The 22,572-nt window shown below is 34.4% G+C and overlaps 5 protein-coding genes across 8 annotated transcripts in view; 4 read left to right on the forward strand and 1 right to left on the reverse strand.

Moving 5' to 3' along the window:
- The window catches only part of LOC143912989 (dipeptidyl peptidase 9), a 557,546-nt gene that overhangs the window by 353,387 nt on the left and 181,587 nt on the right, over positions 1-22,572 (forward strand). The window lies entirely within an intron of this gene.
- LOC143913041 (uncharacterized) overlaps positions 1-22,572 on the forward strand; it is a 478,228-nt gene that overhangs the window by 100,276 nt on the left and 355,380 nt on the right. The window lies entirely within an intron of this gene.
- Positions 1,111-2,496, forward strand: LOC143913121 (uncharacterized). Its single transcript, XM_077432725.1, has 2 exons — positions 1,111-1,251; positions 1,315-2,496. Exons 1-2 carry the CDS (start codon positions 1,153-1,155, stop codon positions 1,891-1,893), a joined length of 678 nt encoding a protein of 225 aa, XP_077288851.1. The 5' UTR covers positions 1,111-1,152; the 3' UTR covers positions 1,894-2,496.
- On the forward strand, positions 5,443-11,115 carry LOC143912540 (proto-oncogene DBL-like). The gene is made up of 7 exons (XM_077431826.1): positions 5,443-5,783; positions 6,937-6,976; positions 7,404-7,493; positions 7,567-7,842; positions 7,923-8,051; positions 8,127-8,342; positions 10,672-11,115. The coding sequence occupies exons 1-7, from the start codon at positions 5,443-5,445 to the stop codon at positions 10,747-10,749; spliced, it is 1,170 nt and encodes a 389-aa protein (XP_077287952.1). The 3' UTR covers positions 10,750-11,115.
- LOC143912562 (uncharacterized) lies at positions 11,639-20,854 on the reverse strand. Of its 4 annotated transcripts, none has more exons than XM_077431848.1 (5): positions 20,382-20,610; positions 20,076-20,309; positions 16,247-16,393; positions 11,924-12,224; positions 11,640-11,818 (listed from the first exon to the last, which is right to left on the reverse strand). In XM_077431848.1, the coding sequence occupies exons 1-5, from the start codon at positions 20,487-20,489 to the stop codon at positions 11,745-11,747; spliced, it is 864 nt and encodes a 287-aa protein (XP_077287974.1). In that variant the 5' UTR covers positions 20,490-20,610; the 3' UTR covers positions 11,640-11,744. The 4 variants fall into 4 exon arrangements, with proteins under 4 accessions (XP_077287973.1, XP_077287974.1, XP_077287976.1 ...); XM_077431850.1 differs by having other exon boundaries at positions 11,640-11,815; positions 20,382-20,590; XM_077431847.1 differs by having other exon boundaries at positions 11,639-12,224; positions 20,382-20,854.

Consider the following 22,572-nt stretch of genomic DNA (forward strand, 5'->3'; position numbering starts at 1 on the left):
CACTAGCTGTATTACTATCAATCTATGTAACTTAATAAACTGTAAATTTTCCAAATAAATAAATAAATTACCCAGCTTCGCTCAGTGTTTGTAATATAAACCGCTTAAACATGACTAATCTAATAGTAAACATTTTATTAAATTTATTTGAATAGTTTTATTTTATATAAATTTATTTGAATACTCATTTGTTTTTTTTATTAAATTGACTGTTACAAACAAACAAGCATATATATTAAGTCTCTTTCGAAATTACATGTATACCAGAATTTGGTGGCTGCGCGTGGGGACTTCGAATCCTTTGAATCGAAAAAAATCGAAACTGCGCATATGAATCGAAAAAAATAATAATTCGAATGTGTTGTTCCCACCCAACCAACCAATGTTACATACAAAGTCTCTTTCCAAATTATATATTAGGTTACAAAAAAATTACAGAATGAGATAGTACGACATTTAGTCGATGCGCCTAGCAATGAATGAAAATTGCATTGGGACACTTCATTTTCACAAGCGACTGCAAACCATTAAAGTGACCGGAAAATGTTGCTGCCCCATCATATCCTTGAGCTACAAGTTTATATGCACATTGAAATTCTTCAAGTACATACATTAAAGACATGTTCACATAAACCTGAAGCTGAACGATTTTTGCTCACATCTGAAAGCCGAGATCTTTCTTGAATGTCACATTCTTTTACATATCGAAATACGGTAGAAAACTGAGACAGACTTGCAATATCAGTTGTTTCGTCAAACATTATTGTTATATATTGGGCATCTTTTATTTATTTTCTGATTTTAAAACGATGGGAGGGCTGTCAATAGATAAAAAATATGATTTTAAAGCAGGAAAAACTTCTAACACTCATTTTTGGGGCTGAAAATTAAAGCATACAATTCTAACCAACAACAATAGATTATATAAAATATTGATACATAAAGAAAAAAATTTCCTTCACGTGGTTTTCGAAGGGGAAAGATTGACAGAATTACAGAATGATAATGCGAATGACTTGTCAGTAGTGGGAATGTACTCGTGTGTATTGCATTTGAAGAAAGCGTTATTAGAATAGCATTCGGCGAATAGTATTCGAACAATTTACCGGTGAATGGTAGTATTCTGTTTTGACAGCAGACTTTGCCAACGTGATGGAGTGCAGACTTTGTCTTTGTTCTGCTCCGACTGTCTCCATCCACGACAATCCTCATCCACTGGCGCAGCTCATACGAACCTGTTGTCGGCTGCTGGTTAGTAACTTTAACCTATTACCTTCCAAATTAATTATTTATTACTGTCCCTATCATTTGCAGGTTACGAGAGGTGACCGGTTGCCAGATGCGATATGCCTTTCGTGTATCAACAATCTCGAATTGCTCAGCAGTTTTCGAAACGATTGTCTTCAAAGCAACGAAACGTCGAAGCTGACGTTGAATGAGTGTTTGAATGTGAAGACGGAAAAAGTTTTACTGGAAGATTTAATATGGGAGGATGAATCAGATGTTGATTCGTTACCAAATGTTTGTAACGACGAAGCGAATGACTTAAAATCTAGTACCTTAGAAAAAAGCGTTTCTGAGGAAACTCACCTTGGGGTTAAATCACACAAACGTGACGTTCATTTAAACGTTGGTACAAACATGAGATCCTGCACGGTAGAAAAGCCATACAAATGTGACATTTGTTTAAAATCATTTGATCAAAAATATCCTCTTATTGTACACATGAGATCTCACACGGGAGAAAAGCCATACAAATGTAATATTTGTTCAAAATCATTTGCTGCAAAAAGTTCTCTTGGTGTACACATGAAATTGCACATGGGAGAAAAGCTGTACAAATGTGATATTTGTTTAAGATCATTTATTCAAAATGTAGCCCAAAACTTGTAGCCCACATGAGATCTCACACTGGGGAAAAGCCATACAAATGTAACATTTGTTTAAAATCATTTACACAAGGTAGTAATCTTCATACACACATGAGATCTCACATTGGAGGAAAGCAACACAAATGTAACATTTGTTCAAAATTATTTGCTTGTAAACGTAATCTTGATAACCACGTGAGAACTCACACGGGGGAAAAGCCATACAAGTGTAATTTTTGTTCAAAATTATTTGCTGTAAAAAGTGCTCTTAGTATACACGTGAAATCGCACATGGGGGAAAAACCATACAAATGTTACGTTTGTATAAAATCATTTTCTTGTAAACGTAATCGTGATAACCACGTGAGAGCTCACACGGGGGAAAAGCCATTCAAATGTAATATTTGTTTAAAATCATTTGCTGTAAAAAGTTATGTTAATTCACACGTGAAATTGCATATGCGGGAAAAGCCATAAAAATGTAACGTTTGTTTGGTATACGCCTGAAATCATTGCTTGGTATACGCCTGAAATTATTCCAAAATTTATATTTATTCATAGCAGATGTGTATTTTTACATACATACAAACACTAGCTTTATTACCCGGCTTTGCCCGGGGTGTATAAAAAATAAATTGAAAAATAAATAATAAAAAAAAAACATTAAAAAAAATATATATATATATATATAAATATATTTATTTATTTTATTAGGAGCGGCGCCCTCGACAGGGGCCCCATGGGGGCCGCGTCCCCTCCGGCGGGGCCCCATGGGGGCTGTGCCCCCGGTGGGGCCCCATCTGGCTGCGCCCCCTGCGCAAAAAAAATAAATAAATCGAACGTGTTTTTCCCACCCAAACATCGACGAAGCCAACCAACGACCACCCAAACCACGCATGGCACATACATACATACAAACATTAGTGTTTTATACGTAAGATTAGTGTTTTATATGTAAGATATAGATAATGAATTTAACGATTGGAATGTTAAGTTATTTGGAATCCCTCAAAAAAACTATAAAAATATAACGCTGTTCGTATAATTCCGTAAACAAATCTATATTACATACCGTGGCGGACTATCGAACAGCAAAATTGGCGCTTATCTGTGGCCTCTAAATTTAAGGGGCCTCCAAATCGTTCTGAGAAAAATTATAATTCGGAATTTTCTATGCATGTTTCCATAAAATATTGGAGTTTGTACCGAAAAGCAGCCATGTAGAAGAACTGAGGAGCAGCACCCTGAAAGGAATGAGTATCAACCTCTTGAAAGGGCCGAAAAACAGCCCTGTAGAAGAACTGATGAGCAGCTCTCTGAAAGGAACGAAGACCAACCACTGGAAAGGTTCAAAAAGCAGCCCTGAAAATCATAAATATAAAGACACTACACGTAAAAAAAGAAAATTGCAATGTGGAGAGATATGCGATGAAGTTAATTTTAGTCAAAACGAAAACTTTATAATAAATATTCATAACATTATCTGCGATGCATTAATTTCAGAAGTATCAAGAAGGAGCTCAATTTATGATAGTTTCAGGGACGTCATTTCAGCTTTTGCTAAGGTGTGGCAGGCAAAAATTGGTCAAATTGATTTTTTTTTATATCAGAATAAAAATGGAAAATATTCTTTGCACATGTTACACCGAATCCGTGAAATTGTCTATGACACGCATTCGGCAAGAGAATTGCCGAATGCGTCAAAAATGCAAGCACGTTGCTCAGTTCACGGATTCGGCAAACTCTTTGCCGAATGCGTGAACTGGACAGCGTGTAATATTATAACCATGTGTCAAAGTGATAGCTGAATGAGGATGTTTAATTTACATATTATTATGTATAATATGACTACATACATATGTTTCGATCATCTCATATGACTTGTACATAAATTAATGCTATTTTTATACATTTTGATCAATATTTTAACAGTCGGAATTTTATACCTTTTGAAGAATCAGTATTATATTATAAATATTTAATTTCATTACACATGTCCCAGAACATAGCTCTCGGCTACACCGACCAGACCAAATGTATAAAAATGTGAACGACTAAGAAATCACCGGGTGTGAAACGCTTAATCTAACTGCATATATTCATAGATCCATAGTATCTCATTAATCATTAAATCCACACTATTCCTAAATTTAGGGGGGGCTAGTGCCCCCCCATACTCCCCCCCCCCAAATGACGTCCCTGAAAAAATTGCACGTGTTTAATGCACGTGCAGATTAATAGTGGGAATACCATCGTTGACTTTCACTTAAAGTAAATCTTCTTACGATTCGGTTCCGTTAATTCTACGAAAGGAAGTCATAAACAAATTACCGTTTCAGTTTTAAATAAAATGAGGTGGACCTTTCTAACAATTCGCTCCACAGGTCGATCAATTTCTAAGAATTTTACCCAAAGAATACCATTTAACAAAACAAAATATAACCTTTTTTTACATAGCTTTATTGCAGCGATTCTATTTCTGGCCTAGTTTATGCTACTCAAAAGTAACATAACATAACAATCATATTATTTCATTAATCTTTAAATTCTTATTGTTCTCTAAATTCACACTATTCCAAAACTAAGACATGGCAGCTGCCATGGCATGCCCCCCCCCCCCCCAAATGACGTCACTGGATAGTTTACCTAAAGATTTTCAATTGTTTTTTTAATTTTGAAATAAGTCAAATGTTTTGAAAGAATAAGTTAAGAATAATAACGAATGTGTTGAAAGAATAATTTCAAAATATAACAATGATATTGACACATATCAAAAGCGAAAATATTACGAATCCTGTCGATAATTATAAATTATTAATTGTTTCAACGTTTCCAAATGTTGAAACAATAAGTTAATAAGAATATTCCTAACGCTTCCTATAGTACATATAAGCAATGCAAGTGGCGAACGTTCGTTTTCAGTTTTAAAACGACTTAAAAATAGTTTAAGGAATTCGTTAAATCAAAACAATTTAAATAATTTATCGATGATGTTTATTGAAAGTTATGGGGTGCATTTATTACACTGTGATAACATAATAGATAAATTTTCGGCATCAAAAGCTCGAAAAGTTCCCATTTAAAATGTTTTCCTTTTTCTCTTGATTGTTTGTATAAGTTTGTAAATAGATGTTTGTTTATATAATTTTATAATATATAATTTTTTGTTTGTATAAGTTTGTAAATAGATTTATATTATTTAATAAACAATTGTAAATACAAAATAACACACGTTTTTTATAATGTACATACCTACAATTCACAATTGAAAGTCACTTTATGATTAGTGTGGGGGGGGGGGGGGGGGGGCTCTAAATTACGTCGCGCCTGTGGCCTCCGAAACACTTAATCCGCCACTGATTACATCAAAACTATCACAATACTATATTGATTGATTAGTTCAAGGCTTAATTTATTTCCAGAGCACATATCTAATAGATAATGTAGGTATGCAATCGGGTATATATATAATAGATTGGTTGGTCACGGTTGGTTGTTGAAATTGAGTTGTCGTTTTGCGAGCACTTCGTCACCTGTGATTAATTATTATTAGTAGTCATCATCAACAATCATGAGCCAGTATCACATACAGAAGCCGTTAAATCAGCAGCAACAAAATGTGAACCAACCTACAGCCCAAGTGAAATCAGAGGGCAGTCGGCCCTCAAACACAAACGAGGGACAGTCGAATGCTGCGAAAGAAGTATGTCCCCAGGGACTTGTATCCAGGCTTAGGGCAAAACTCGAAGAAGACTCGAAGATGCATAAAAACTACAAATCTAACAGCCCATTAAACTGTATTCCCGCAGAGTCGTCCTCGATTAAGTCAGGGGACGAAACAAAACGCAGAGAGCAGACAAACCAGTCCACAAATCAGGAAAATTTATTGGAATCCGGGTGCGTGGAAAAAAGGTAAATTAATCTAGATTTCAGATCAATCAGAAGACAATGTAACAGGATATATTGCAAAGTCAACGGACATAGACTCACAAGGGTATCGGAAATTAGGGATTTGGGAGTATTTTTAAACTCTGATCTATCCTTTAGTAAACATATTGACAATGTTGTAGCTCGAGCGTCGAAGGCCCTCGGGTTCGTCATCCGGTCCTCCAAATGCTTTACTTCTATTAAATCATACAAAATACTATATTGTGCATACGTAAGAAGTATTCTTGAGTTTGCATCCCAAGTTTGGAACCCAGAGTACTCTGGTGCAAGAGACAGATTGGAGCGCATCCAGAAGAGATTCTTGAGGTACGTCAGTAGCCGTTTTGGATTATCCTATAATTCCTATGAAGATGCTTGTAGGTGTCAGCATCTACTTCCACTTGTCAAAAGAAGGGAGATAGCTGACATCTCAACAATTTTGAACATCCTTAACGGCTCGATCGACTGTCCTCAATTATTGAGCAGACTATCATTGCGTGTGCCAAATAGAATGACTACATAGATGTAATGAGCTCCTTTACATACCTAATACTTTTTCTAATTATGGAAGAAGCTCATTCATCTGGCGTGCAAGCTCCACCGTCAACACACTAATTTTAACAATTTCTATGTTTGACTTATTTACTATGAATGCTATACAAGCTAGAGTGATTATTGCAAATTTGTTTTTCGATGATTAATTTTATTGAAAATTTACGATTGTGATTATGAATTTTTATTTTGATGTATTTATTTTGTCTTTTTGTTTTTTGTTATATATTATATTATTTTTATTATTTCATAATTTTTATCATATTATTATTCTTATTATTTTGATATTTTTATTATAATGTTATTTCTATTTTTTTTCTTTTTGTTTTCTCTAACTATCTTACTCTATTATCATTTTTGTTTCTTATTTTAAATGTTTGAGCTTTTCTTTTTTTTTACCTATATGTGAAAATTATTAATGGTTCACTTAACATAATTATTTTTTTTTACTATCAATCTATGTAACTTAATAAACTGTAAATTTTCCAAATAAATAAATAAAATAGTCATTATATTTTAATGAAATATCTACATATGTACGTGTGTATGTAGTAATTATATAACATTGAATATAAAATGCTTACAGAATATGGAATGCAGCAATTAAGGAATTGATTGACAATGAAGTGAAATATTTAGAAAGGTTGGAATTAATCGTCGAAAAATATATACCACTAATGGAAAGGACACCGCAAGAAAATCTACCCTCGCCGAATTTTACAAAAAAAAATATATTCGGCAATATAGAAAAAATTTATTATTTTCACAAAAATGAGATATTGCCCGCTTTTATGCAGCAAAAAACTAATTTCAAACAACTCGCCAATTTATTTGAAAATGTAAGTTAAAATTAAAACTGTGATAGCTTCGGTTTTCGTAACTTGAGAGTTATGGAAGAAATCTAAAAGATAAGATAAAAAATTTATTTTGTGAAGTTTGTAATAAATTTGCAAGTTGAGTCAATGATAGTGTAGAGAGATTAATTAAGACTAATTTTTTAAGCTTAATTTTGTTTTCGGAAAGTTATTCTAAATTTTTGCTTTTAATTTTCAGGGACAATTTTCTAAAATGTATTGTGAATATTATGTGAATGTACATAAAAATGTTAATAGGAAAAAGATTGAAATTGATATCTTTTCTGAGGTAGGTTTGTTGTTTGCTAATTTCATATTTTAATATCTTCGTATAATGTATTACTGTTTTATTGTTTTTTAAGGCCATGAAAAGAATATTAAATCATAGTTTGGATTTGAATGGGTATTTACTAGATCCAATACAAAGGTTGTTCAAATATTCAATTATACTGGATAATATCATTAAATCCTACGAAGCGTACGCCAAAAAGAAGCAAAGCTGCACAATTAATTTCGCGACAGAAAAAATCAACGATGATGAAATTTTGAAGTCCTTTAAAGACACAGAGGATGCAATCAAAATTGTGCTGTGCCTGGTCGACAATAGTATCCTAATATCCAACATTAAGTATAGCCCGGTATATTTTAAAAGATTCAAAAACTTCTTTCAACATAACTGATACCTTTATTTATTTGTCAATGATTTTATTTTCAACAGTTCAATCTAATGCTACAGGGTCAACTGTTGGTGCATCATGAATTTAATGTGACGCAAAATAAAAAGAGTCAATTAATGTATTGTTTCTTATTCGAAAAGATTTTTGTTTTCACAGTCAAAGTTAAACATGTAAATTAAAAATCAGTTCATTATTTTCAGCACTATTTTTAATTTAATTTTATGATTATTTTATTCGAATTTCAGTCAGAGAAAGATGACAGTTACTCATGCAATGACTATATACCAATGGATAAACTCTGTTATATGCCATGTCCAGAAAAAAAAGGATTACGTAAATTTAACATTTGCTACTCGAATGTACATTACAAAAACTTTTATTTAGAATCCGATGTAACTACACGTAATGCATGGGTTGAGAAAATAACGTCGTTATTGCAGAAAGATGCTGAGATTGAAAAGGTATAATTCAACGTTCTAGAAACCTTTCCAATAGCTACTAAATATTCATGTAGCTTCTTTATAATGTAAAGATGTCGAACTTTAACGCTATGTCGAGAGTATTCTTTATATTGGGAATTATCTGAGGACTTAATTTTATAATAAAATCGGTCACAAAAAAACCTAAGCTTAAAGTTGCAAATAGGTATGTATATAACTTATTCATAAAGAATGTCTTGGTTTTTTATTCATTTTTGATTTTTAAATGCTTTTTATTATTACTAAATTATGTTCACAATACATCTTATGTCTATTTTAATAGCTATTGATCTACTGATCATTTTCTATTTTACAATTTTAAATTAATTTTGTTAGAAATCATAGTATTATATTATTATAATGTTAATATTTACAGCGTAATAGGAAAAAAACCTATTTACAATTCTTAAAAATACATCTAATACATAATATTAATTAAAGACTCTCTAAAGTCGATGACCTAAAGCAGATTGTGTTTAGATAATCTGTGTTTATACCTGAAGGGTATAGACATTTTGTTGTAATCACCGAGACTCTTCACAAGTGTGTTAGTATGGTTATTAGTGATTCTGTCATATAATCTACTGGTTAGTTTGTTAGCAATGTCTGTAAATAACGGAATATTATTTATGACATGCAGTTTTTTCAAGTTAGTATATATGGGTGTATTATAAATTATTTTTAGGGATTTATTTTGTATTATTTGGAGTTTGGAAAGGTTAGTATTTGAGGCGTTATTCCACACAGGTGAAGCATAGGTTTAATAATGGTAATATAAATTTTATTTTATTTTGAGTTGATTAAGAACTATGGCGATTAAATATTGGGTATATTGAGGATAAACCCCGCATCGCCTTGCATTTCGCTGCATCAATGTGAGGTGCCCATTTCATTATTTTATCGAACGTTACTCCTAAATATTTTATTATTGACTGCCATTTCAACTTTCTCCAGAGGGGATTTTCAGATCTGAACTTTCCTTATGCTTTCTAACACTAAAGAATATAGCGTCTGTTTTGGTTTGATTAATTTGAATTTTCCACTTAGTGAAGCGTTCCGTCATTGTTTTAATTGCAAATTCAAGGTTTTTACGAATAGTGTCTGGTTTTTTGCTACTTGTGAAGCAAGTTGTATCATCTGCATAAAGGTCTATGTTACAGTTTTTTGGAATCGATATGTCATTTATGGGGACGCGACAATTGGTGCAAGTCCAAAAGGTTCAACGACAAAATGTACCCGAAAATTAGTGCACTGACAAAATGTACCCGCGACAAAATGTCCACGGAAATAATGTTCAAGCGACAAAATGTTCAAAAATCCTAAATTTTTAAAGTTAATTATTAATTATTATTATTTTTTAATTTAAATAAGTAAATATTGGATACGGTTGAGAACACCTGTTATTTACACTAATTTAATAACGCCCGCGATGTATACGATAAAAAGTAAATTATTCATTTGAAATAAAGAAAATTTTGGAGACGGTTGATTGACAAAATTGTAAACGAGTGTAGATTATTTTTTGCTAGAATTTTTGAAAGCGTGCAAAGTAAGCTAATGGGTCGATAATTGGCCGGGTTTTTTGGGCTTTTGTCGGGCTTAGGTATGGGAATTACGTTGGCTGTTTTCCAGTATACTGAGAAATACCCGGTGAATAATCATGCGTTGAATATTTTAGATAATGAGACTAGGGCTTTAAATGGAAGTTGTTTGATTATGATATTATCTATTGAATCTCGCCCAGGTGCCTTTTTATTTTTAAATTACGTATTATATTTTGGATTTCACACGGATGCACCATTTTTATATTTTTAGTACTGTTAGTAGGAGTTTTTGTGATGATTTCAATGGACCGGTTGACTTATGCGTTGGTATGTGATTGTAATGTTGTGTGAGTGTGTGATGTTTTTGGAAAGATTTTGATGATAGTTCTGCTTTGTCGCAATCATGCGTCACTGTGATTCCTCTATCGTCTAGTGGAGGAATCGAATTTGTTGTCCTGTGAATCGCTTTAGCTAACTTCCATAGAGAGCGATCAACTGAGCTTAATTTTCTAATTAGTCTTGGTTTGAAAATTAATATATGTATTGTTTCTAGTTAAATTTTTAAGTGTAACATTGAATATTTTTAACCATTTGGCTTATAATTTTGACAATTATTATAATTAACTCCATAATTTATTATTATGGTACATCGTTGTAAACTTTTGTTTGTGGGCTTAGCAATAATGTTTGAAAAGCGCTAACTTTTTGTGAAAGCAATTAATGTTGTATGTATGTAAGTAATTCATAGAAAATTTAAACATTTTCAGAAAAAGTTATTAAGAACTGCTACAATGAAACGCAGCAAACCCAAAAAGCCAGAAAAATCAGGATATAAATCAGATTAGGGATTTAATTTGACATAATGAATTTCAATCCCGAAAAATGTGTTTTTTTTTTCTGTTGGTATGAATTTTATAACTATGGATATTAATAATTAAGTTTAATTGAAAATATGTTTTTTTAAATAATTTGATTGTAATTACAATATATTTTTCTATATTTCCAAGAAATGTTAGTAATATTATTGAAAAACAAAAATACGCTTCATTTTTGGGTATTCTATGCGAAAAAATAATTTGTTTAATTTATTTGTATAATTAATTTAATCGGTGAATGGAAAGTAAATGTTATATTATCCTATCGTTAATAGCCTTAAGAAATAAAAATATACATAAATTTGTAATTATTATTTCAATAAATGTTTTAGCAAGATGATTTGGTTTCACTGTCAATGCATATCCTACAACAATATGTATATATGTACATACATATGTATGTCTTTAAAATATTTGTGTAGTTAGTTGAAAAGTTATTTTTTACGCAAATGTGGCTATATATTATAGTGGCAAAAGTACATACATACATACATATGTATGTACATATGTAACGTGCATAATTTACGTATTAAGTCAATCAATGGAAAATTTCCGTTTTATTAATATTGTGGCGGCTCGCTTATACGACATGGTCGAGTTTGGTTGTCTTCCTGCGAGTGGGGACCAACCCGGCTGGGTTCGGAGAGCCGCTACTCACTCTGTCTTCAGCTGTCATATAATAAACACGTGCATTAACATGCCAGTCGTCTCATTCGTTCATCCTCCATACTACGAAGATTTGAAATTTTCAACTATTTATCACCTCAGTCTCTCAGCTCTATTGTTCCAGAAACCTGTGACGCTATTTACAGAGTTCTACAAGCAAGGAATATATAAAAGCAAATAATTTTTATTTTTTAACAATTTTTATTTTTTAAATGTAAAATAAACAAAAAGTAAAGTGAACAACGTGAATATGAGTCGTATAGTATCAATACCGTCTATAATGGTTTTTGAACACATTTTCAAAACTCAATACAAGTGGGCGTGGGAGTGGGCACATTACGGCTATGGTTATGGTGAGTTTGCATTGGATCTGCTGAAATGGAAGGAGTAAGTGTGGAATTATGACTGTATTTATTGGTTAATGTATAGGATGTACGGGACGTTAGAGTGCCCATTTGAGCCTCAAACAAAACTTCACCAATTATTCTTTCTGCTATAATCCGTTGTATTTTGGTAACTTCCTGCAATATCCTGCCAACCTTTTGGCCGAAAGGATCTGGGCGATCTTCTAGACGCTTAAAATGTTCTTGAACTGTCTTCAGTACATCAGTAACCAGTGCTGTATTAGAATAAGGTCGTTTAGGTGGTCTTGTTCTTGTGCGGGGCATGGATGTCGATGCTGGAGAGTTAACAGTAAGGTCCCCTCCTGCAGTGTCATTTACGTCTACAGTATCTTCAGAAGCGGAATCAATAGGGGGCATAAAATCGCTATTACGTTCCTGTAACAATATATCATAATTTTCTTAGATTTTATACATAAATTTTATATTATAGATTTTATGCACATATATCTAGTGGTAAACGGACTACTAGTCGTATGTGAACCAGTCACAGGACAACCGGTCACTCTAGATCGGTCACTCGTGATCACCCGTCACACTAAAACTGGTCACACCCAAAAATTAAAAATTGGTCGAATTTTTGGGTGTGACCAGTTTTTTCGTGACTAATTTTCGGGTGTGACCAGTTTTCTCGTGACCAGTTTTAGTGTAACGGGTGATCACGTGTGACCGATCTAGAGCGACCGTTTCACATTTGACTAGTAATCACCGAACCATATCTAGTAGCAATCCTTAATTAATTATTTATGTTTTTTTTTTCAGTTTCCGAAAACGACAGAAGAATAGAGAAGCATAGCAAATGGTTTTGAAGTCAAATGGAATTTACCGCACTGTCTCGGCAGCTTGGATGGAAAACACGTTAATATTATTCCCCGAGTGCAAGTGGTTCGTAATTTTATAACTACAAAGGTCCCCACAGTTTAGTGTTAATGGCATTAGTGGATGCAAATTGTAAATTTATCATGTGTGATTTCGGATCTAATGAAGAGTTTCAGACGGAGGAGTCCTACAACAAGCTCTTTTTTTAAAAAACTTCAGAACAACTCCTTGAACATCCCGGATACAGAGACAGTAAACCATACTTCTACCCAGTTGCCTTACGTTTTTGTTGCCGGCAATGCCTTTCCTCTGAGAGTGGATATGTTAAAACCGTTTCGAAAAGCAGATTTAACATCTTCAGAAATAAAAATATTCAATTATCGTGTTTCACGTGCGAGGCGTACAGTTGAGAACGCATTTGGAATTTTGGCATCTCGATTCGGCATATTTTACACTCAAATTAATTTGGAACTGCACAACATTGATGCGGTAGTAACGGCATGCTGTGTTCTACATAATTTCTTAATGAATAATGTGTGCCGAATCATTATGCACCTCCTGAATGTTTTGAGCGTGAGAATTATGAAGAGGGGACTTATATTGCAGGATTTCAAAGAGGTGATTCGATGGAACATTTAGAACGAAGATCATTTGGAAATACGGCGAAAGCTGCCAAAAATGTAAGAGATGCTTTCATAAATTACTTCGAAAACGAAGGTCAAGTTCCATGGCAAACAACTTTCATCGCAAATTATAATAAAATAATTTATAAAAAATTATATATACTATATATAAAAACCGACTGTCGATAAATATGTATATTTGTATGTGACGGACGATCAACCATCAACCATTTTTTTGTTTACTATTGGTGGATTGACTGGAATTATTCTATCTAATTCATCTATTGATACTGTTTTACATGATACATACTATTTAGTAGCCCATTTTCAAACAACAAATTTTTTTCTTCATTTTTTTCATTTCGGGGCGTCGGAGGAACCGGAGGAGTCGGGAGGGCTGGGAGCGCCGGAGGCGTCGTGAGCGCTGGGGGCGAAGGCCCCGGGGCGTCGGAGGTGCCGGAGGCGTCAGGGGCGCGAAGGCCCCGGGCGTCGGGAGGGCTGGTGGCGAAGGCCTCAGGGCGTCGGAGGCGAAGGCGTCAGGGCGTCGGCGATGCACAAAACGTAATTCATGATTCATAATCACTTCGTAATTTGTAATTTCTAATTCGTGCATCAATTTATTTTCGAAACCAGTCGTTTCGAATTCTTTTACATAATTTTTATTCGTGTTTCAATTCCTTTTCGAAACCACCCGTTGAAATCAACGGGCATAACACTAGTACATTATAACAATAAAATTTATTATATTGCACAAATTTGATACTTATTATTATTTTTTACTTACCACATTTTCTAATTCGTTGTCACTGCTCATGATCATGATGGAGTGTGATGCTCGTTGGATGTTTTGATCCACAAAAAAATCAAAGAGATGGAAATACCACAATTTAGGTGGTAAATAAACGTCTTCTGCTCCCTTTTTAGTACTTTAAGATTCGTTCACTTTTTTCGCTTCCTTTCTGGCGTTGCTTCGTAAATTATTCAGTTTTTTAATCACGACATCTTTATTAGCAGAAGGCTCTATTTCTTTTAATTTATTTACTTATTTGTTATACGCCGCATCTCTTTTATCACGATTGTGGTAGTCCTTGGCCTTAATTCGCCAAAACAAGGAGAATCTCGATAAATATTGATAAATTCTTCCGATACTTCCTTCGATATGATAATTGTTGAAGAAATCAAAGAACGACACACACACAGAACAGCGAAAACCGGATGACTAATAAACTGTCTCGAGGTTGGCGACAACCATGGTAAAAAAAAAGAGGTATGTAATAAAAAATAAAAAACGCACCGGCTGGGCTGGGAAAGAGGGTTTCCACCGTGCGGCGAACGAACAGAATTTGGTTCGACGTGCGGCGACCTGCATGCGCTTCGACCTGACGGTTAATATTCCTACACACGTTATGGTCTGCGTCAACATCGGTCGACGTCAAAATTGGGTTGACACCACTGGATATTTATTTATTTATTTTTATTTTACATATACGGCCGCAAGGACCATTGAACCAAAATACAATAGAACAGAGCATCGTAACCTGTGCACCGCATTAATATGTGTTCCCCGAACAGCACTTCGGCCTAATGCGTGCGAGTGAGATCGCGTGTGAGGGAGAAAACCGATATTAGTTAGTGTTTTGTCCCTATGCATATACGGAATAACTAGCGACTGCCAATGAAGTACATATGTATGTACGTAGCTGACAAACTCTACAAGTCGTAAACAACGTGTACAGGGATTCAATTAAAGAATTGGATATATTAAAATTATTATTTATAGTAACGTCATAGACTGACTTTAAAAAGTCAGCAAACAAGTTCACTGAATCATTGACGCTGTCAGAAAACTTATTCCCAAAATAAACGCTATTGGGTATTTCAGGTTTGCTATTCTTCAGATAAACTCCAGAAAAATTTGGAGTTAGATGAGATTTGCAATTCAGCATTATTAATATATTCTCTGAAACATTTTTTTTTAGTAATTATTATAAAATCTAATGTCGATTCCGACTTCCAATTCCAATTTCAGTTCCGATTTCTGATTCCCATTTCAGTTCCGATTTTATTTATTTATTTATTTAATAGTTTTGGACCATTGTGGCATTACAGGAAGAACCTAATGCGCCACAATGGCCTACATTTGAAAAAGATATAAAAACAAGAAAACTGTAAATAAAGGAAAAAAGCAAAAGCAGAAAACATGGTAAAATAAAATAATAAAAAAAAAAGTAACAAAAGGAAAATAATACATCATTCAGAGAGAAAAAAAAAATAACAAAAGTGTAAAAATTAAAAATAAAATCCATAAATCCCATTCTTTGTTTACACTGAACAAAATTTTAAGCGGTTTATATTAATAATACTGAGCGAAGCCGGGTAAAACCACTAGTTACGAATAGGAATATGTGCACTAAGCTGACTTTTTGTAAAGAATTAAGGAATGGCTTTACCCCCCCCTGTATGAATACTCATGTGTTCTTTGAGTTTATATTTTCTAATAAATGATTTTGAACAAATCTCACATTTATGGGGCTTTATCTCACTATGAATAAGCATATGTCTTGTGAATTGACGTTTTGAAGGGAATGATTTTAAACAAATTTCACATTTATATGGCTTTACCCCACTATGAATATGCATATGTCTAATTAAGTTACATTTCGAAGTGTGTGATTTTAAACAAATATCACATTTGAAAGGTGTTTCTCCAGTGTGGCGTCTCATATGTTCCACAAGGATTGGTTTTCGAGTAAATTGTTTGAAACAAACGTCGCATTTGTGTGGCTTTACCTCACTATGAATAAGCATATGTCGATTAAGGTAAGATATTGAAGTGAATGATTTCAAACAAATCTCACATTTGTGTGGCTTTACCTCACTATGAATAAGCATATGTCTAGTGAATTGACGTTTTGAAGCCAATGATTTCAAACAAATTTCACACTTGTGCAGATTTACCCCACTATGAATATGGTCCAATTCAGAATCAGTAGACGACATCTTATCTAAAGCTTTTCTTAATGGTAATTCTTCCGCTAGAATGTGACTATTGGTATCTATTATTTCTGCCATATTATCGTTCGAAGTAATTTTTCCTCCACGTGTCTGAAAAATAAACCAAACGTTATACAATGAAATAAGTGTAACATTTTTATGGTATGATTGGATGTCATTATTAGAGGTCGGAATCTGAAGGGGCCGGAAACGTGCCGACTATTGTTCCATTGTTGTAAATCCTTTGTAAAAAAGGTTCGGCAAACCTTAAACAATGCATTTACAATCTTTGAACAATAAACAGCCCCTTCAGATTCCGGGCTCTAGTCATTATATTAGGGTTACCATTCATCCCGGATTTTCCGGGTACCATCGACAGTACCGGATTTCAGCTCTGCGTCCCACATAGATAAATGTCCCGGATTCAACAATTTATAAAAATAAATTTAGTTTCTACATATATATATGTAGTATTTTCACGTATGGATCATTTCATTTTCTAGCCTTACGTTGGCGGAATTGAACCGCAATCGATATTTTGATCGCAAATATTTCTGATCCTCATTAGATATTTTGACCGCAAAAAGGTTGTTCAAGTTAAAATTTTACATTTAATCACTCTTGATGGAAAAACATCGGAAATAATGACGAAATCATTTTTTGATGTATTGAATTCAAATAAGTTGATGCGATATTGTGCAGATAATACAAATTCTAATTTTGGAGATGTTAATAGCAAAAGCGTTTAACGATTCTAAAGTTGCTACACAATATTCTTCGGCCAAAACAAAAACAACTTCGTTGATTAATCCAGTTTTCGCACCTCATCCAGTAGATCTCATTCGTAATGGACTTTTTATAGTATTAATTCAAAGATTTTCCAAAACAGGAATAAATGTAAAATTGTTAAAACAATCTGTGTATTGTTAAAACATTCTATGTGTCTGTCAGAGATAACGCTCGCCGTACTACATATAATAATCGTTTCGATCCGACATACATATGTATGTACTAGGGTTTCTGTATGCCCGAACATTTTCAATTCCCAGGACACGGGACGGAGCCCGGGAACGTTCCCGGGACACATGTAAAAAAAACCATTTTTTTTTTCAATTTAATATATTTTTTATTAAAAAAAAATATTGATTTATTTACAAAATATAAAAAAAGTAAACAATACTTAATATGTCTATTAACTGGAAAAAATGTAATTATAAAAGTAAATTTATTTAAAGTAGCTTCTTAAGAATACTAAAATATTTAAATGAGTATCCGAAAGCCCATATTTAGTACAAAATTCTAGATTTAGTACAAAAATTTCCAGCAAGTGGAAAAAAAACTCTTTCAGTTTCGGTCGAATATGGTTTTATTGTTAAAAGCAGGGCTGTGAAGTCGGAGTCGGAGTCGTGGAGTCGTGGTGTTTTGGCCGGAGTCGGCTGACTTTTTGTAAAGAATTAAGGAATGGCTTTACCCCCCCGTGTGAATACCCATGTGTTTTTTAAGTGCATATTTTGTAGTAAATGATTTTGAACAAATCTCACATTTGTGGGGCTTTACCCTATTATGAATACGTTTATGTTTAATTAATTCGTGTGTTCTATAGAATCCTTTTGAACAAATGTCACACACGTGTGATTTTACCCCATTATGAATAAGCATATGTGCACTCAGCTGACCCTTTTTAAGGAATGACTTTGAACAAATGTTACATTTGTGTGGCTTAACCCCACCATGAATAAGTATATGTATACCGAGGGTAGATTTTAAACTGAATGATTTAAAACACATATCACATTTGAAAGGGGTTTCTCCAGTGTGGCGTCTCATATGTGACACAAGGTTTTGTTTTTGAATAAATTGTTTGAAACAAACGTCGCATTTGTGTGGCTTTACCTCACTATGAATAAGCACATGTCTGGTGAATTGACCTTTTGAAGGGAATGATTTTAAACAAATTTCACATTTATATGGCTTTACCCCACTATGAATACGCATATGTTTAATTAAGTCAGATTTTGAAGTGTGTGATTTTAAACAAATATCACATTTGAAAGGCGTTTCTCCAGTGTGGCGTCTCATATGTTCCGCAAGGATTGATTTTCGAGTAAATTGTTTGAAACAAACGTCGCATTTGTGTGGCTTTTCCCCAGTATGAATGAGCATATGTCGATTAATGTAAGATCTTGAAGTGAATGATTTCAAACAAATCTCACATTTGGGTGGCTTTACCCCAGTATGACCGCCCATGTGTATACGAAGTTCAAATTTTGTAGTGAATGATTTCAAACAAATGTCACATTGATGTGGCTTTACCTCACTGTGACTAAGCATATGTCTAGTGAATTTACGTTTTGAAGGGAATGATTTCAAACAAATTTCACATTTGTGTGGTTTTACCCCAATATGAATATGGTCCAATTCAGAATCAGTAGAGCACATCTTATCTAAAGCTTTTCGTAATGGTAATTCTTCCGCTAGAATGTGACTATTGGTATCTATTATTTCTGCCATATTATCGTTTGCAGAAATTTTTCCTCCACGTGTCTGAAAAATAAACCAAACGTTATACAATTAAATAAGTGTAACGATTTTATGGTATGATTGGATGTCATTATATTAGGGTTACCAGTACCGGATTTCAGCTCTGCGTCCCGCATAGATAAATGTCCCGGATTTAACAATTTATCACAATAAATTCAGTTTCTATTGTATTTTCACGTGACGGTTCATTTCATTTCGATGGTATTGTTCTAGCCTTGCATTGGCGGTATTGAGCAACCGTATTGAGAACCGCAATAGATATTTTGATCGCAATTATTTCCAATTCTCATTAGATATTGTGATTGCAAGAGGGTGTTCAAGATAAAATTTTAGATTTAATCACTTTGGCCGGGAAAAACATCGGAAATAATCAGTTTTTGATGCATTGAATATCAAATACCAAAGCGACTGCCGAACGAGTGTTTTTGATTATCAATAATTTGTGAACAGCAGATAAGTCGCAGATAAATCTTGGTACCGTAAATGCAATGGTTATATGAAAGTGCAATTTCGAATATAATTCTTGCGAAGAGTTCAAGCAACAAATAGAAAATTGCGATGAACCTATTAACCGTTTGCCCACGGCCTTCTTCTATGGAAGCTTTGGGCGACAAGTCTGTAGCGCGGCTGTCTTCCATTGATTTTATGAACTTTGCACGGGATTTTGAGGCTTATATGCGCCTATTTCAACTGTTTTAAGGTTCAAAATTGGTTTAATATATTACTGAGAGGTGAATGTCATGTATTCAATTTGCTTAAAATGAATATATACCAGTCAAAAATTAGTTTTTTGTGGAACCATACTGAAACCTCGTTTATGTGACGTCACGTCTTCATACAATTATGAAGAATGATTATTTGACAATTAATCCAAAACTACGAGATATACTATGTATTTTATTGTTTTAAATAATACTTTATGTGTTAATTAACATATCTGGTTACTTGAATAAATATTAAAATCTATATTTAAGGTCAAAAACTCGATTGCCAAATTCGCGAAAAAGGTGCCGCGTACAGGGCTTGTTAGCTATATTTATTACCGCGGGCAAAGGGTTAAAAATGTGCATACCATTGCAAAATATTCTTAATTTAAATATATTTTAAATATATATATGTACATAAAAATGTCACAGAGTTCACCGCAGAAAAAAATGGTAACCCTACATTATATGTACATGAATTTATATTTTCAATTCATTAAATGTTTTTCTTAGAATCGTTCCGAGGGACTCAAATCCAATTTACTTACCTCGCCATTTTCTGCAGAACTAGAAATGTTGGGTGGGCAATCAGCACCCGACTCATTTTCCCATATTAAATCATCCAGCAAAAGTTCTTCCGGCTTGATTTTTAAGTAACTGTCTATCTCGACCCTCGACGTTGTGGCACTCCGAAAACAAGCGTTTCGAAAGCCGTCTAGCAATTCCAGATTGTTGATACATGAAAGGCAAACCATATCCGGCAGCCGGTCCTCTTGCCTAACCTACAAATGGGAAAGGTATTGACGATCACGAAGACAACGAATGAAAAATACCACTGGGTTAAGTGGACTAACCCGCAGCCGACAGCAGGTCCAAATGAGGTGCTCCAAATGCCGAGGATCTTCATGGATGGAGACGAGAGCCTCTGCTGGAGAAGACGAGAGGCAAAGTCTGCACTCCATTTAACCGGGTTGACACGGTCCGAGCCGGGTAAATACTAACAATAACGTCCCTTGGCATTTGACGTAAAATACAACATTGCCGCCCTGTCAGTATTGTCATTGCAAAAATGGTTCGGTGATTACTGGTCACAAACAAAAAAGTAGAATGCATAGAATCGCTCTCAGCCTCCAAAAATGTTGCTACAAAAACTCTGCGCGGCAGAGTTTCTTCATTATTTGCTAAACTTCGTCTCTCTCTCTCTTGTTTCTCTTCTGACTTTCCGTCTCTCTCTTCGACGGCGATACTTTTGTTAACAATGACCATTCTACGCATTCTAATTGGGTTTGGTGCAAACGATTGAAAAGCGCCAGACAGACTGAACCACAGATTAACGACACGTGTACCTAATGCGTGCGCACTGCTCGCACTTACACTAAGCGAAATCTATCCGAAGTCCCGACATACCTACCCTGTATACCCTGATACTTCAGTTCCGAATTTTGCCTTATTAAACTCGCCAGAAAGATCCAACTCAATTTTAATAATTGCATCTGTGCAAATTGAAAGGTTACTCGTCATCTGATGTGCAATATATCATTCGTGAAGTCGAGAATTGCCTTTAAAGCAGCCGTCGAGTTAATCTGTGGTTCAGTCTGTCTGGCGCTTGTCGATCGTTTGCACCGTATCGATTCTACTTCTATGGTCACAAAGGACTTGTCACAAAGTCACTTAAATCTCTATAACGGAAAATCTGGCAGCCGAAAAGTCCATCATACTAAAGAGAACTTGAGTGGTAAATATTGTGTATTCGCGATTTTCATGGCAAAAATTGTCTATGTCACGAATAATCCGATTACCGCAAAAATAACTGCTAAAATTGTCGGGAATAATTTTGAATGAATTCGTACCTACGTTGTGTACAGTGTAATTCTCTGCAATTACCATTATAGTGCGTACGCACCGAGCCAACGAAGGGCACCACCGCAGGCCAATTTAGCTGAAACCAGTAGCGTACAAAATATTCAAATAAAACTTTTAGTACGCGGGATAGATGTGTTGACCGTGTCCCGCCCTAAGAAAAGACCGGTTGTGTTTGTAAGAGGATCGTTTATTTTTGTTCAATTGTTACAATGGTTATTGTATGTACGAAGAGGTTGGGCTTCGGAGAAGTGATCTGGTTGAACTCCAGAGGTTCACTCTGGTGTTGGGAGCTGGTGCGTCGCTTTATATACGTTCTGGCTTGAAGCGTGCCGTGTGCAGATGCTTTGTCTTCGTTTCCAGGACAAGTGTTGACCTGTTTTCGAGGCACGTGTCTTCGGTACACGTGTGGTTTATAGCTATGGGGTCAGCGCCTGGACGTCGTTCGTTTGAGAATGGGGTCGTGTGCCACGCGTAAACGACTTTTTAGGACACGTGTTACAGTTTCCTGATGACATCACTGTTGGATTTCGTTCGTTTTACGATCGAGCGATGAACTCTTTCTTCTGGAATAGTCGAAGAGGACGTTGCCCTTGAGTTATGCATGTTTGTACAGGAGCGACGATGATTGGTGTGAAATGTATGAAATCACAGGTTTTGATTCGTAATAGCACAAGTTGCGCTAGATCTTTGTTGTTTGGGTCTCCTTTACGAGATATGAGTGTTTAAAAAAATGCGCAATTTTTACAGTTTTTTGGCTTTTGCGGTCTTTAATTCAAAATCTAGTATTGCTGTGGTCAAAGTGAGTATTGGAATCAATAGCCAGATATTTTTTCTATTGATTGTGATGTTTTATTGTTTTATAATACTTATAATTAATTTTCTAGCGAATTTTAAGTCAAAAATATATATTTTTTTACGGATTTTTTATCTGTGCTATTTTGCATTTTTTTGGTCAGTTTTTTTATTTCACCACGTTCATAAGGATTGGTTTTCCATCTCCATATTTTTTTATTTTTATCTAAACGTACTAACTCGAGCGATAATTGCTAAGAAAGACTTTCGTTCAGTTTCCGTGAACGTACAGCAGAAACGTTGGTGCAAGCGAGACGGCAAGCGAGAGTCGACCACTTACGCGCGTAAGTGGCGGACTTGCCATCTCGCTTGTACGTTAATCAACTTCTG

Source organism: Arctopsyche grandis, chromosome 6 (genome assembly GCF_051622035.1).
Source record: "Arctopsyche grandis isolate Sample6627 chromosome 6, ASM5162203v2, whole genome shotgun sequence".
Taxonomy (NCBI): Eukaryota; Metazoa; Arthropoda; class Insecta; order Trichoptera; family Hydropsychidae; genus Arctopsyche; species Arctopsyche grandis.

Bases quoted from the DNA above. Each gene is read 5' to 3' on its own strand.
- LOC143913121 (XM_077432725.1), top strand. From the start codon at position 1,153: ATGGAGTGCAGACTTTGTCTTTGTTCTGCTCCGACTGTCTCCATCCAC. The intron at 1,252-1,314 runs GTTAGTAACTTT...TATCATTTGCAG, and splicing joins GAACCTGTTGTCGGCTGCTG to GTTACGAGAGGTGACCGGTT.
- LOC143912540 (XM_077431826.1), top strand. From the start codon at position 5,443: ATGAGCCAGTATCACATACAGAAGCCGTTAAATCAGCAGCAACAAAAT. The intron at 6,977-7,403 runs GTGAAATATTTA...TTTAATTTTCAG, and splicing joins AGGAATTGATTGACAATGAA to GGACAATTTTCTAAAATGTA. The intron at 7,494-7,566 runs GTAGGTTTGTTG...TTGTTTTTTAAG, and splicing joins AAATTGATATCTTTTCTGAG to GCCATGAAAAGAATATTAAA.
- LOC143912562 (XM_077431847.1), bottom strand. From the start codon at position 20,489: ATGGAGTGCAGACTTTGCCTCTCGTCTTCTCCAGCAGAGGCTCTCGTC. The intron at 20,310-20,381 runs GTTAGTCCACTT...TCCCATTTGTAG, and splicing joins GGACCTGCTGTCGGCTGCGG to GTTAGGCAAGAGGACCGGCT. The intron at 16,394-20,075 runs GTAAGTAAATTG...TTTATTTTTCAG, and splicing joins GTTCTGCAGAAAATGGCGAG to ACACGTGGAGGAAAAATTAC.